This window comes from Tachypleus tridentatus, chromosome 1 (assembly GCF_004210375.1).
Source record: "Tachypleus tridentatus isolate NWPU-2018 chromosome 1, ASM421037v1, whole genome shotgun sequence".
Taxonomy (NCBI): domain Eukaryota; kingdom Metazoa; phylum Arthropoda; class Merostomata; order Xiphosura; family Limulidae; genus Tachypleus; species Tachypleus tridentatus.
The window spans coordinates 46,751,817-46,765,305 of NC_134825.1; the positions used below are offsets into that span (position 1 = coordinate 46,751,817).

General features: G+C 32.1%; 1 protein-coding gene across 5 annotated transcripts in view; it reads left to right on the forward strand.

The window, feature by feature from the left end:
* The window catches only part of LOC143247553 (phosphatidylinositol-binding clathrin assembly protein LAP-like), a 77,093-nt gene that overhangs the window by 11,698 nt on the left and 51,906 nt on the right, over nt 1–13,489 (forward strand). For all 5 annotated transcript variants that reach the window (XM_076495847.1, XM_076495830.1, XM_076495866.1 and 2 more), the window contains exons 3-7: nt 1,920–1,995; nt 3,482–3,584; nt 3,984–4,023; nt 6,858–6,914; nt 10,127–10,238. In XM_076495847.1, the coding sequence (XP_076351962.1) occupies nt 1,920–1,995; nt 3,482–3,584; nt 3,984–4,023; nt 6,858–6,914; nt 10,127–10,238 (388 nt within the window). The remainder of the gene's footprint in view (nt 1–1,919; nt 1,996–3,481; nt 3,585–3,983; nt 4,024–6,857; nt 6,915–10,126; nt 10,239–13,489) is intronic.

Consider the following 13,489-nt stretch of genomic DNA (forward strand, 5'->3'; position numbering starts at 1 on the left):
TGTAAACAAAAGTATTTAAGTAAGCAGATTAAATTTGTAATAACTTTTGTGTGCAAAAGTTTTAAATTTTTGGTATTGTATATTATGAAAATATCTCAGGTGTGAAAAAAAGGTGTAGCAAAAACAAAAGATTGATTATAGCACTTAAAGAATGAAATCAAAATCAATGGCCAAACTGGTTGTTACAATTAATAATAATTTTACAGCAAATATTTATTTATTAGTTAACCAGGCCAAGTTTTGTGTTCAACATGGGACATGATAGTTGGTAAAACAAAATGTGGCATAACTAACTAATGAATGAATGTTTTGTGTAATATTCTTATCAGTGTCATAAATGTAACTACCAGTTTGGCTGCCACTTTTGATTTCATTCCTTTAAGTCACACATTGAATTATTTTTCTGACCTCTCCATTTTTTTCAAACCTGAGGTGTTTTTAATTAGATATCATGGCATTTTGTCAGTGTACATCCAACAAACCACAGCAAATAAGAAAGTGCCACTCAATAGCAACCCACATTAGCTTTGGGATTGCAATCCTATTATTTGGAACAAACTTTTACAGAACCTATCAGATTTTAAAAAATATGTGGTGGTAGTTTTTTTTTGTCTAAAACAGTGTTAGTAGCTTCCTTTATAGTAACATAATGGAATTTAGACTAACAGTTTCTTGTCACCACTCATATGCAATTGGTACAGCCATGTTAAACATCATTATTTATGATGATTGCTTAATATAATATCACATGATGCTAAGTGATCTTTAATTAGGATAATTCATAAAACTTAGTAAATATGTATTGAAGTTGGCAATGAATAATCAATAATAACCATCCACCAGAATGATTCTTTTGGAAACTTTAGCTAGAAATTGTTAATCTAGTTTGCTTGCCCTAATCTCTACTTATGCATATGTACATCCTTTCACTTTAGGTTTGTTGCTGTCTGCAATCTGAATGACAAAAAGACTGAAAATGGTCGATTTTTACTCTTGGGTAAAGCCATATTAAAAATGTTATGATAGATCACATGATATTGTGTAGGCATGCACAAATATTTTTGGCAAATCTTTGCAAAGTTATTCAACAAAATCTGCTCATTTACACAAAGTGAGACTCCTAATTGTAGGTTGAAAAGATCTGTCAGTGTACCAAATTTGGGAAAAAAATCCATGAAAGTTAAGCATGTTTATCTGTTAAGTAAAGTTTCCATACTTTTGGTGAGAAAGAGAAAAAAAAAAAATCAATCAAAATGGGAGATTTTATATCTTGGGTATTTCATAATGAATTGTCATGAAATTTGGTATGTGAAATAACAGTCCAGTAGAGTACATCCATTGAAAATGTTACAGTTTGGATTACCACAGTGCAAGATCTTTGAGAAGGTGGACTATCACTAAACTGTCACACCCATTAATAACACAGTGCATCCCTGATCAGGTGGTTTTTACCACATGATACAATAACGTGTCTTTATTTTTTGACTATATATATGAACCATAACTTTTAACTTCAAAACAACTGTGAAAAGCACACTTGCATAATGCCATTTTATGATTTGTTGAACCATTAGATGTTTCAACTAAGAGGCTATTTTAGGTTTTTAGATGCATTTGTACTGTTAGAATATTGTTTTCTCAAAGTTAACTGTTATTGACATCAGTAACATGGATCGTTATTTCAACTAATTTAAATTTGCTATTTTTCATTCTTTTTCCAGAAACAAATTGTATAGATTTTATACAGGAATACATTTTGTATTAGTGACATAATATGCAAGTTTTTTTATATTTTAAGTTTGTTTTTGTCATTTGATTTCCGATTGGACAAAGTTCCTCGCAAAATACATTTTATGGGCATCAATGTATGGCTTCTAACCCTTTTCTGAAAGCATACTATGAACTTTTCTATTTAATAGAGATTTCTCCAGTACTTTGCATCCAGTAACTGTACATTTCAACTTAGTAACTTCACAGATAAAAGTGGGGCACAAGGTAAGATATTTCCCATCAGTATTCATATTATATCGCTTTTTTATGAAATACCATGTAGCAAAATAATTTGTCTTGTGTTCATATAAAGTGCTTTGTTTAAAATTACTTGAATGATTAATAATCCCAATAGACCAGGGTAGTTATATGAAATCTAAGTTGTAGTTATTGTACTCCTAACTGTATTGTTGATTTCTTGTGTGAATGGAATCTCTTAGAGACAAGTGAAGCTCACCACAAACCAATTTATCTGAAAGAAGCTTAAATCATTTTAGCTTATACAGTTTTCTGGTTGTGGGAATGAAAGTAAAACAGTAATAATCAAGAAAAATCATCTTATAACTTGATCTATCTGCACATGCATTATTAAACTTAGGAGTTTGATTTTGTAGTCAACATAGTGTCTAAAATTTTTGGGGCAATGTCAGCAACATGCACTAAGGAAGCAAACTTGTAAAGATAAACTAATTGTAACAAAAGTATGCACATACATTCCTTGAGATTCAAGAGGCATTGACATCTTCAGAATGCAGTGTCTTAATATTTAGACAATACTTGTTGCTAATTTCTGGGGTAAGGAGATATCGATTTGCTTCCAGTTAAGTATAAAATAAGCTTTTTTTAATATTTGAAATATGTAATTCACCTACATATTGATAAATAAAAACTGTTGCTTGTGCTTTTTAGCCAAATGATTTAATATTAAATGTCAAAGTATCATTGGTCAGCATGTAATGATATTGAAGTTTGCTTTAGTGTGTAAAGATATATAATCTTCTTGTTATAGACAAATGGGGAAGGGAAAAATACTTGAATTGGCCTAACTTTAACAGACTAGGTTTGTGATTGGACTGGCATAGTCTGGTGGTTATGATGCTTAACTCTCAGTATGCAAGTTGCAAGTTTGGATCATGTCATTGAACATACTTGCTTTTTCAGCTGTGAGGGCATTATAATGTGACAGTTGCTTCTAATTTTTGTAGGTAATGGGTAGTCTTAAGAGTTGGTGGTGAGAGGTGCTGACTATCTGCACTAGCTGTCCATTTTGAATTAAGAAACCAAATGAATAGCAGATAGCTTTTGACTTGATTATTGTAATGTTGAGTGTACTCACTGGTAATTTTGTAATAATTGGAAAAAAAAATCCACTGCAAATTCAAAACTACATTTTGTACATATCCAAAATACTAGATTAAAATTAATAAAAATTAAAAAAAAAAGAAAAGCTGTTAGGTAGCACTGAAGTTAATATTAACATTTGAGTTTCTGTTAACTGTGGATAAAAACTAAAACATATAATTGAAGCATGTAGTTTCCCTGTCTCAGATTTTATGCTGCCATAAGTTGAAGTTTAATTTTAAGATCAAGTTAGTTGTAACAGAATTTGAAACTAGTTACTTCTAAGTATTTTTATTTTGATGTGTACAGTGGCTGATTTTTTTTTTTATTTCTTTGATTCCTTATTTACTGTTTTTCATTCTTTTTGAAGGTTATGATATGTCTACATTCATCCGACGATATTCCAAATATCTCAATGAAAAAGCAGTAGCTTATAGATCTGTCGCTTTTGACTTTTGTAAGGTAAAAAGGGGGTAAGTACAATATTTCTTCATTTAATTACCTGTAATTTTTGTTTGAGGGTAAATGCTTGTTTAGAATCAAATTCTTTCTCTAAGAAACTGTTTTTGGTAAAGAATAAAGTGGAAAGAGTGTATGTCTACTTTACTATCACATGCTTGTGATTCTAAAATTTTGTGCAGATCTTGCATACTGCAAAAGGTTAATGTGTATAAAGTACGATATTGAAGAGTCAGTGCTGTGATTTCATGTTAAAGCTAGTAATATGAGATTCTTAATGGATATCATGATTTAAGTTGCTAAACATCTTCCTTTGTGTACAGTATCCCTGTCATGTTCAAGTAGTATTTATTTTAAAATGCCACATTGTGAGTACTTATTTTACCCAATATCTTTTTTTTTTTTTCTTTTAGCAAAGAAGATGGGACATTAAGGACCATGAATGCTGAAAAGGTGTGTTGAGGTCATATAATTTATTTTTTATTTAAGAGTCATATGTTTGGCAGCATAAACAAAAGTGTGGTGATTAAGTGATAATTTGAGTGACTTTCCTTGAATTGTTTCATGACTTCTCTGAACAAAAGCATTTATTAGTGTATTTCAATGTATAAAAGTTGTATAATGAATTTATAGCTAAGTTATTTTGTTGTAGAAATATAATTACCAGTATATTATTAGTTCATGCAAATTTCTTTATAGCTTCTGAAAACAAACGTGGAATTTGTAACGTCAGTATAGAAATTTTGATCGTACATCTGTAGATGATACTGTGTATAAAAGTAATAAAATTACCATGCAGTTTCTAAATATGAATAAAAAATCAAGCACAATTCCAAAACATGTATTAATCAAATCATCTCAAATAGAAATGGAAATTCCAAAAAGTTGTTTCAAAATAAACTGGGTTTCTCATGCAAAACACACAGACATGCAAGTGAGTGATGTTATCTTCCTTGACTTTGCAGGTGTGTATTGTAAGAATTCAGTTGTGATTAATTTCATATTGCAGGGTTATGAAATACAACACAAATTTTCCATTATTAAGAATTCCATATCAAACTAATGGGCTATTAAGGCTCAAGTCTCAGACACAAATACCCATTTTGTCTATTAGTTTTACAATACGTACACTCCCATCTGGTACCCCCTGCTAGTACAGCGGTATGTCTATGGATTTACAAAGCTAAAATCAGAGGTTTGATTCCTCTCGGTGGGCTCAGCAGATAGCCCGATGTGGCTTTGCTAGAAGAAAACACACACAGCATGATTCAACAAACTGCAACGTAATACAACACAAAAATCCTGGTCTATCATCACTCTCTTCTTTTCATCAACATGTAGTATCAGAATAATCACAAAAATAAGTATACAGATAGATCATTTGTTGTACCATCTATTTGGTTCAGATTATTTTGAAGGTTTGACCATTACTTTCAACATTATTATAAGGATTCACTGTGACATCAGTAAATCTACCCAGAATGGGCCATGGGTCCAGCTCTATTGACTTGTGCCAGTGTTTTGGGTCCATTATTTTATGGTCAAACAGAATACAGTGGTTAATGTGCTAGATGGTTAAGCTAATGTTCCTTTGGGTCACATTCCATTTTCACAAGAGTATCTTAAGAGTTTAAAGTGAGTAATGTGAAAAAGCTGCATATTTTAGTTTGTCAGTTCAAAGTTTGGAATGGCTCTTGGTTACTTTTGTGCAAAATCCAGTAAAGTAAATTAATAAACCATTGCTTTACCAACTGAGCTACGAAAGTTTAAGACTGAATAAGGTTTATATCTCATTCTTAGGTTTTTGCTAACATGTGTGTAATTAAGAGAGTAGCATGCATATGTATGCGAGTAGGTTTTTAAACTTCGTTAAACTATGCATAAAGTGAAATTAGGAGAAAGGTATATACAAATGCCACCAATGGTTGGGTGCAGATAGTACTATGAATTGCAAAGGGAATGGTATTTTGGGAACATAGAACATATGTGGCGTCCCAGAGTCCTATCTCAGATAGTAGTGTTTATGTATTAAGATTTTGAATAAGTTTTGTCATTTGTTAGACATTTAGTGTACTGGTCTTGCCACAAATTCAGTTTTAATATTATTCAATCTTATTCTGAAAAAATTAAATATTGATTATTTTGGTTTGTATATTGCATTATCACCTTTTTTTTAAAGTATACTATTTTAATTGTGTTTAAAACTGTTATTAAATTCTGTTTTAAATAAGTTTATTGTGTTCATTTGAATGCATGTTATTCAGTAATGCTCACATGGACATTGTTGTAAAAGTACAATTTATTTAATAACTTATTTAAATGGAAAAATGTCATATAAAGTTGAATTATAGTAAAAAAAATAAACTGACCAACCACATGATCTCTATGTACTCACTTAGTCTTAATCGATTTAGTATTTCTAATTTTCAGTATAGTGTTATTATTTTTGCTAAACTTTGCCCTTTTCAGTTAACATCAAGTGTTTCACATACAAAGAAAATATTGTTTAGTTAAGTACTTTTATTAAAATGAAGATTTGTCCATGAATATATGGAGTAATTTTAAATAGTCTATGAGCAAAATTTAATTTTAAATAATTTTAAATTTTAAAAGCAAAGTAATTTTTGTATGTGAGATTAAAAATACTTCCTTATCTCAAGTTTTAAATTTCTTGCGTGTAATTCCTAGAAGCTTCTAAATACGATTCAAATGTGATTTGCAATTAAACTTTATTTTTTATTTCTCGCTACTGTTTCACAAAACCTCATAACCACGAAAAATCTGAATTGACCCTTTTATTGAAATATTGATTATCAGTTAATATTTTGTTATACTAATTGATGTAACAAACAAAGTAACTTAATCAAATTATGAATGTAAGATAGTAAAACTTTCTGTCATGCATAGTAAATGATACCTGGGTTGAAAGGGTTAAATAATTAGCTTCAATAAGGTTTACATTTGATGTCTGTTGGTTGTTTTACAGCTTGATGTAGTGTCTTTCTTTGTTAATGTCATGTAATAAATTGATTTACATGATAGTGAATGCAACAGAAGAACAAGGTATGAAGGTCTAATATTAACATATTTTGAAATATTTAATTTTTTAGTCTATTTATTTTAAATAACCATGAGAAACTGAGTAGTTCAATTTTTATATTCAAAAAACTTAATTTTTAATATCTTCAATTATGAACTTTTTAATAGAAGGATTGCATGTGTTTTTCATTACAACATTCACTTTTACTTGATTTCAGTTATATAAGAACATAAACTTCTATTTTCAGCTGTTAAAAACTGTTCCTGCTCTTCAGAATCAGCTGGATGCATTATTGGAGTTTGATGTGAGTGTTCCCCATTTTTTATACTTTTTTGAACTTTGGCAACATCTTAAGTTTCATATTGAAGAAAACTAATTTTTCTATATTCCAAAGTAATAGTAATGTTTGAACAATATCTTAGTATGTTGAGTACTAGAAAAGTAAAAACAAATATACTGTAGACATTGTTTTTTGGTTTCAGCTCATACATTTATTCTATAGAATTTCAGTGTTCTTTATATCTTTTACAATATACATGATATGCAATGTGCAAACACTGCAGCTCAGTTTGTATGAGATTGTTGTTAAACAGGAACAGGTGTGCATATTGGTTTTATAATGATTATTTAGCTATTTTTCTGTTTGAAAAAGTTCCATATGCTACTGTGTATTTTAATGCACACAACTTTAAAAAGAAATTGTTTGGGGATCTTTTAAGCAATTATTCCTATTAAACAAAAATATAAATCTGTATAAACAAATACTCTTGTGTAATGAATCATTAAGGTTTGTACATTAACTTTTTTGGAATTATGGTGCCTATAATGATTTACAGTTCTGATATGGTATTTTGTATTGCTTTAAACAAAATGTAGTTCTATTTTATAAAGATAGTTTCTAGTCAAACAAGATCACTTAATACTGATTGTATACACAGTGTGACAATATCTCACTAATACAGACTATGAAACAAATGCCTTTGTACAATTGGTTTTTGCTAATCTTGATTTTACTGTTAATAAAACATTTCCTTGTTCTTATCTATGAGGTTTTAAAATAATTCTTTACCATATATGAAATGTGGATGTGAATTCATTCTGTGATTCCAGAGTATACCAGCACTAAAAAGGAATGTAAAAATTATAATAGTACTTTGACAGAATGCTATTTGACCAAGCATATTTTGCCTTAGATGCTATTGCACCTTTTTAAAAAAAGCAAAAAATAGTTTTTGATGTAAGGTATAGAGATGTCTAATTTAGAAAAACTTAACTATCAGTCAGTTTAGATTGGATGTTGCTGATTTTACTTTGTATGGATTTTAAATGTTATAACTTTCATAAGGAAAAAGAACTGTTCTTCTGACTTGAGAAATTGTGCAACAGAAAATTGTTTTATTGTATTAGTTTTATTTTTTGCATCATTAAAGTTTTATAACTTTTTCTTTAATTATTAACTTATTTTTAGAACAAGGTACTACAATATTACGAATAAAATTAAGATAAAAAATAATTCAAATCCCTTTTGTAAACTATCGTGTTGTTATTTTTTAAATTAAAATGCAAAAACTTTGTCACTTTGGATATATCTTGGGATCTGTCAAGTTAGGATCTTATGTTAGTTTTATTTATCATACTGAAAACAAGCACAAGCTCTCTGAAGATTTAGGAAAATGGGAATACAGTTATAGATTAAATAAAGAAAAATATCATATCCCATGATAAACAGCAGTGACTGCATGTGTTAAAAACAACTTTAAATATCTTCAACATAATAGATGATGCAACAATAGATTGTTATTGTGTTTTTCAACTCAGGTAAGAAAGTTTTAAAAATGTATTCAAAATTTTATAAGCATATTTTAGGAAAGGCTATACCTTCATGTATTTGCATTTCACAATAAACTTCATTGCTTTTGCCATCACATTTGATAAATGATACGATTAAATATTTGACCATTTTGGAATACTTCTTTGAGAACCAGTTTTTTGCATAACTCAGTCTAAAAGGCTTTTTTAAGAAGATTTGGACATAGAGATAAATATATACAAGTCAGTATTATAATCAAGAACAGTTTACAGGAGGGGACCAAATTCGTACAAATTGTTTTCATGAAATATTGAGAAAAAAGAAACCTTCATTGTAGGTATATTTTACTATAATATAATTAATTTTTAGAAAACATGTTCATAACACATTTTAGATTTAAAGATTTAATTTTTGAAAGGACAAGTAATTAACACTGACTATTATATGTGAGTAGTCAGATAGTATATGTACATAAATGTCCACAGTGAGACTAAAAAAAAAAGTTGAACATTTTCCATTACCAGTCCTTGTTATCATTAACCCTTAAAAATGTGACCATAGCTAGCAAATGTATTGGGGATATTTCATTTTATCACATAAGATTCAGGCAAAGATATTAAACTAACCAGTCACTATGGAGAATTAGTTAAGAGTTAGGAGTTGAGTGTTGAATCGACAATGTCTCGACTCCTGGTTTTTGCTATCTGCAGCCAGTTGTGGGGAGACAGTTACCCTTAATACTTAAATAACCTTAAATTGTAAATAAATCACCCAAAAATATTAGTGTAAAACTTCAGCATTCTCCCTTTTTTGTAATTCTATAAGATGTTCAAAAAGGCAAATCAATCCAACAAATATGCCAAAATGTTCTTGTAGAAATAACTATACTAAATTTTTTACAATATTTGAGACACTCTACCTCCCTTTCATTTGATAATTTTGAAGGATCTGAAACAGAACTGAAAACCCTTATTTTAATAGATTTAAAGCCTCCATCCTCCTCCCTTTCTCTTCAGAATTGTTCAGGTATAAACTGCATGAGCTGAGACAAGCTCACCTAACTAAAATTGATATGTTTAACAAATACCTTTATTTTTTGGTTAGTTACTTAAGTCAAGGATGATCTTGAGTAATTAATGTCGTCTGCATTTTCAACTTGGTAATTCAATAATTGACAGTTTATTTTTAATTTTGTTACACATTTTTAAAAATTGATTTTCAAGTCTTGATAACCATTATTTTTCAGTTTATTTATGAATAATTTAACATCTATAAAAGCATTACTGTTGTTACAAATTGTTAGAAATCTTTTTAATGGCCCCCAGTAGCACAGTGAGGACTCATGCCCCTAAAAACTGGGTTTCAGTATCTGCAGTGGGCAAAGCACAGATAGCCCATTGTGTTGCTTTGTCCTTACTTCTAAACAAACAAAACGTTTTAGTGGAAAATAATTCCTTTTAGCAGTAATGAATTGTGACTATCAAAGATACTTTTTCTGGCACTATGCATAAAATCAGATTTAATTTGATTTGTTTTTTTAGTTGGGTTAAGTTTATACCTGAATTTCATTGAAGAGTATTATCTATAATTTGTTTTAACATTCAGGAATAAGCATTAAAGGTGGAGTTTATTATGTAAAAGCTTTTATACAATGAAAATGGTGCACAAGAAAAGTACAAATGCTGAAAATCTGTTTTAAATTCCAGTGCACATCCAGTGATCTAATCAACCCAGTTATTAAGGCTTGTTTCATGCTTCTATTCCGAGACTTAATACGTCTATTTGCCTGTTATAATGATGGTATTATTAATCTATTAGGTAAGTTCCTCTCTCTTTTTGAAATAGACATTGTTCACTTTGTAAAATGGGTGTCAGCTGGGGGAGTATGAAAGCTCTTGTGTTGGTTACCTAATTTGTATGTTTTTGTATTTTAGTTAGACATGCTACATTTTTCTTGTGTTGGTTACCTAATTTGTATGTTTTTGTATTTTAGTTAGACATGCTACATTTTTCATACATTACAAAAACTTGACTGTTACCTTAATCTAATATGATTGTCTTGTTGTTTGTGTATGTTGAAAAATATTAAGATTTTCTTAACCTCAGGTTGTGGATAGGAACTTAAGCAATCCAAGTCATTGTTACTACGAGGAGAAAGTCGTGTTGCATATTGTAGTTTTTTAAAACAAAAAGTACAGTATTTTGTAAGTTCTTCTACAAAGCTAGAAAAATGATCCAAAATTCTGTTGTAATTGTTGTAATCTCAGCATCCCAAGACTTGATATTCTTATCTTTAAGCCTATGAAAAGCATAATGTTTTCTGGATACTTCAACCAGTTGGTATGTTTATTGTGTTTATATTGCATCTTTCATTTTTTCTAGTTCTTTTTGCAATTTGTTTTTGCTTTTTTATATTTTTTTCACAAGTATATTCAGTTTTGCCATGTATTAATTATCTTTCATTATCACTTTCAAGGTATTGTGCTCAAGGTGGATCTTGAAATTTTAGTAATTTTTTTCTTCTGTGGACTAATACAGCTTGTACTTCATGGTCCAACTGAACTGTAACTTAACTAAGCCTTATGATTAAGTGTTAAGTAATGAAATAATTATTACATTCTTTCTATGGTGAAAATGATCCAAATCTGAGTTTGTAAATAAACAGCCTTTCTTTTATGGACAATTTGTGGTTAAACATATTCAGTCTGTTTGTGAAAACTTTTTTATAATTATATTTTTTAAAAACCTGGCTTGTATTTATTTCTCTTGTTTTAGTATGTTTTATTTTTCCAGAATAAGTTTTATCCCCTCGGTGTGGAATCCTGTACGTGGTGAGGGGACCTCCCAGGGAAGGTTCTGTTCTATCTGGTTACCTTCTCTGGGATCTAAACATCCACCCACGTGTTTGCCGTGCGTGGCGACCCATGAAGGGGAGGAGAGTATCCTGGTGGTTGAGGGGTCCAACCCTAACACACCACTTTGGCCTCGAATTCCTGTAGACGGGCGGCCTTTGGGTGGCCCCCTTGGGTCAATCGGCTGGTCCACTTGGGCTAGAGTCAACCAAGTACCAGTGTTGGAAGTTCTCAACGGGTGTTGTGGACATTGTGCCTGATGCTGGTGTTTGGGTATAATGCTCACGAAACCCTGGCATTGCTGCATTGTCCTTGCATGACTTTGTAGTGCATCCCCTTGTAGGGCTACATGGTGGTTGGGGTCAGTGGGTACCGAAATTTTTCCTTTTTCCTATGGATCCTCCAAAACATTTAAATAAAATTGTAAAAAACAGTCAATGGGTAACCACGTCTTGAATACTCAGAACAGCAATCTTCAACATCAGTAACACACGTTACCTCATTTTCTTATATTACATTCTCTTTGGAAAACCTTTAGTGCAAATGTCCCCTTTTTTTTTATTCAAAAGGGACTAGAGGGACTTGCTGGCTCTCCAAAGTCAGTAAAGAAACTTCGATCTGGTGACATATTGGTTGAAACATCCACATCCCAACACAGTGAACTCCTCTTGAATTCAAAGGCAATTGGGGATATACCTATTGAGGTTACACCCCATGCTACCTTGAATTCTTCACAAGGAGTTATTGTTGAAAGGGATTTGAAGAACGTTCCCGACTCAGAGATTCTCGCTGGTCTCTCCACTCAAGGAGTTTCTGCAGTGAGGCGCATCTCCACTCGCAAAGATGGAGTTACACTGCCAACAAATACCCTCGTTTTAACATTTACTTTACCACGTGCACCTGCCACCATCAAGGCAGGTTATTTCATTGCAGGGTTCGCCATACATACCAAACCCTCTTGATGTTTCCAATGTCAGAGATTCGACCACTCAAAGACATCTTGTCTTGGACAGGATTCGAAAGGTTAATGGGCACTACAATTCTGTCCCCCTCTCGATCTTACTCTCTGATGGTCAGGAGGTGACTGATGTTCGGAACATTGCTAACACTCTAGGTGAAAGCTGTTGCCGGGTATCTGGCACTTTTGCTTGTTCCTCCACCTTCCTGGCCATCAAGACTCGGGCAGAGCGATCACCTCTTTCCTTTCGAACTGACTGTTTCTTTGACTATAATTGTTTCTTTACCCTGGTGGAACTAAAAATGGCCCTTCATCGGTCTGCCAGTACGTCTGTTGGACCTGATGATATTCATTATGACATGCTGCACCATCTATCTCCTGCTTCTCTTGATGTCCTTCTGATTGTTGGCAACTGGATCTGGCAGGAGAATGTTTTTCCTGATGCCTGGTGCCAGGCTATTATTTTACCTTTCTCTAAGCCAGGGAAAGATCCCAAGATTCCTTCAAACTACCGTCCAATTGCTTTGACGAGCTGTCTCTGTAAGACATTAGAAAGGATGGTTAATGCTCGTCTTGTTTGGTTCCTTGAATCAAACAACCTCCTCTCGCCCACCCAGTGTGGGTTCCGTCGACAGCACTCCACCACAGACCACCTAATTCGTCTTGAAACATCTATCAGAGAAGCCTTTCTCAACCGCCAACATCTTGTATCAATATTCTTTGACATAGAGAAGGCTTACGACACAACATGGAGGTATGGCGTTTTGCGAGACCTCCATACATATGGGTTATGTGGCCATCTACCCATGTTTATTAAAAATTTTTTAATGGACAGGAGATTCCAAGTTCGTGTGGGTTCGACACTTTCTCGTTCTTTTGTACAGGAACTTGGAGTCCCTCAAGGCTGTGTATTGAGTGTTACACTCTTCAGTATAAAGATAAATGCCATCACTGAACAACTACCTCTCACTGTTGCGAATGGGCTGTATGTCGACGACTTTCACATCTCATGTCAGTCGTAAAACATGAGATATATTGAGCGGCAACTACAAACTGCCCTCAATTGTGTACAGAAGTGGACTCTGGCAACGGCTTTAATTTCTCTCTCTCCAAAACTGTATGCATGCACTTTTGCCTTCGACGGGGGTATTCACCCTGATCCTGAACTTCATATCGGTGTAGTTTTGCTGCCAGTGGTCCCAGAGACCAAGTTATTGGGGCTTATCATTGATCGTAAACTGACCTTTATACCACACTTA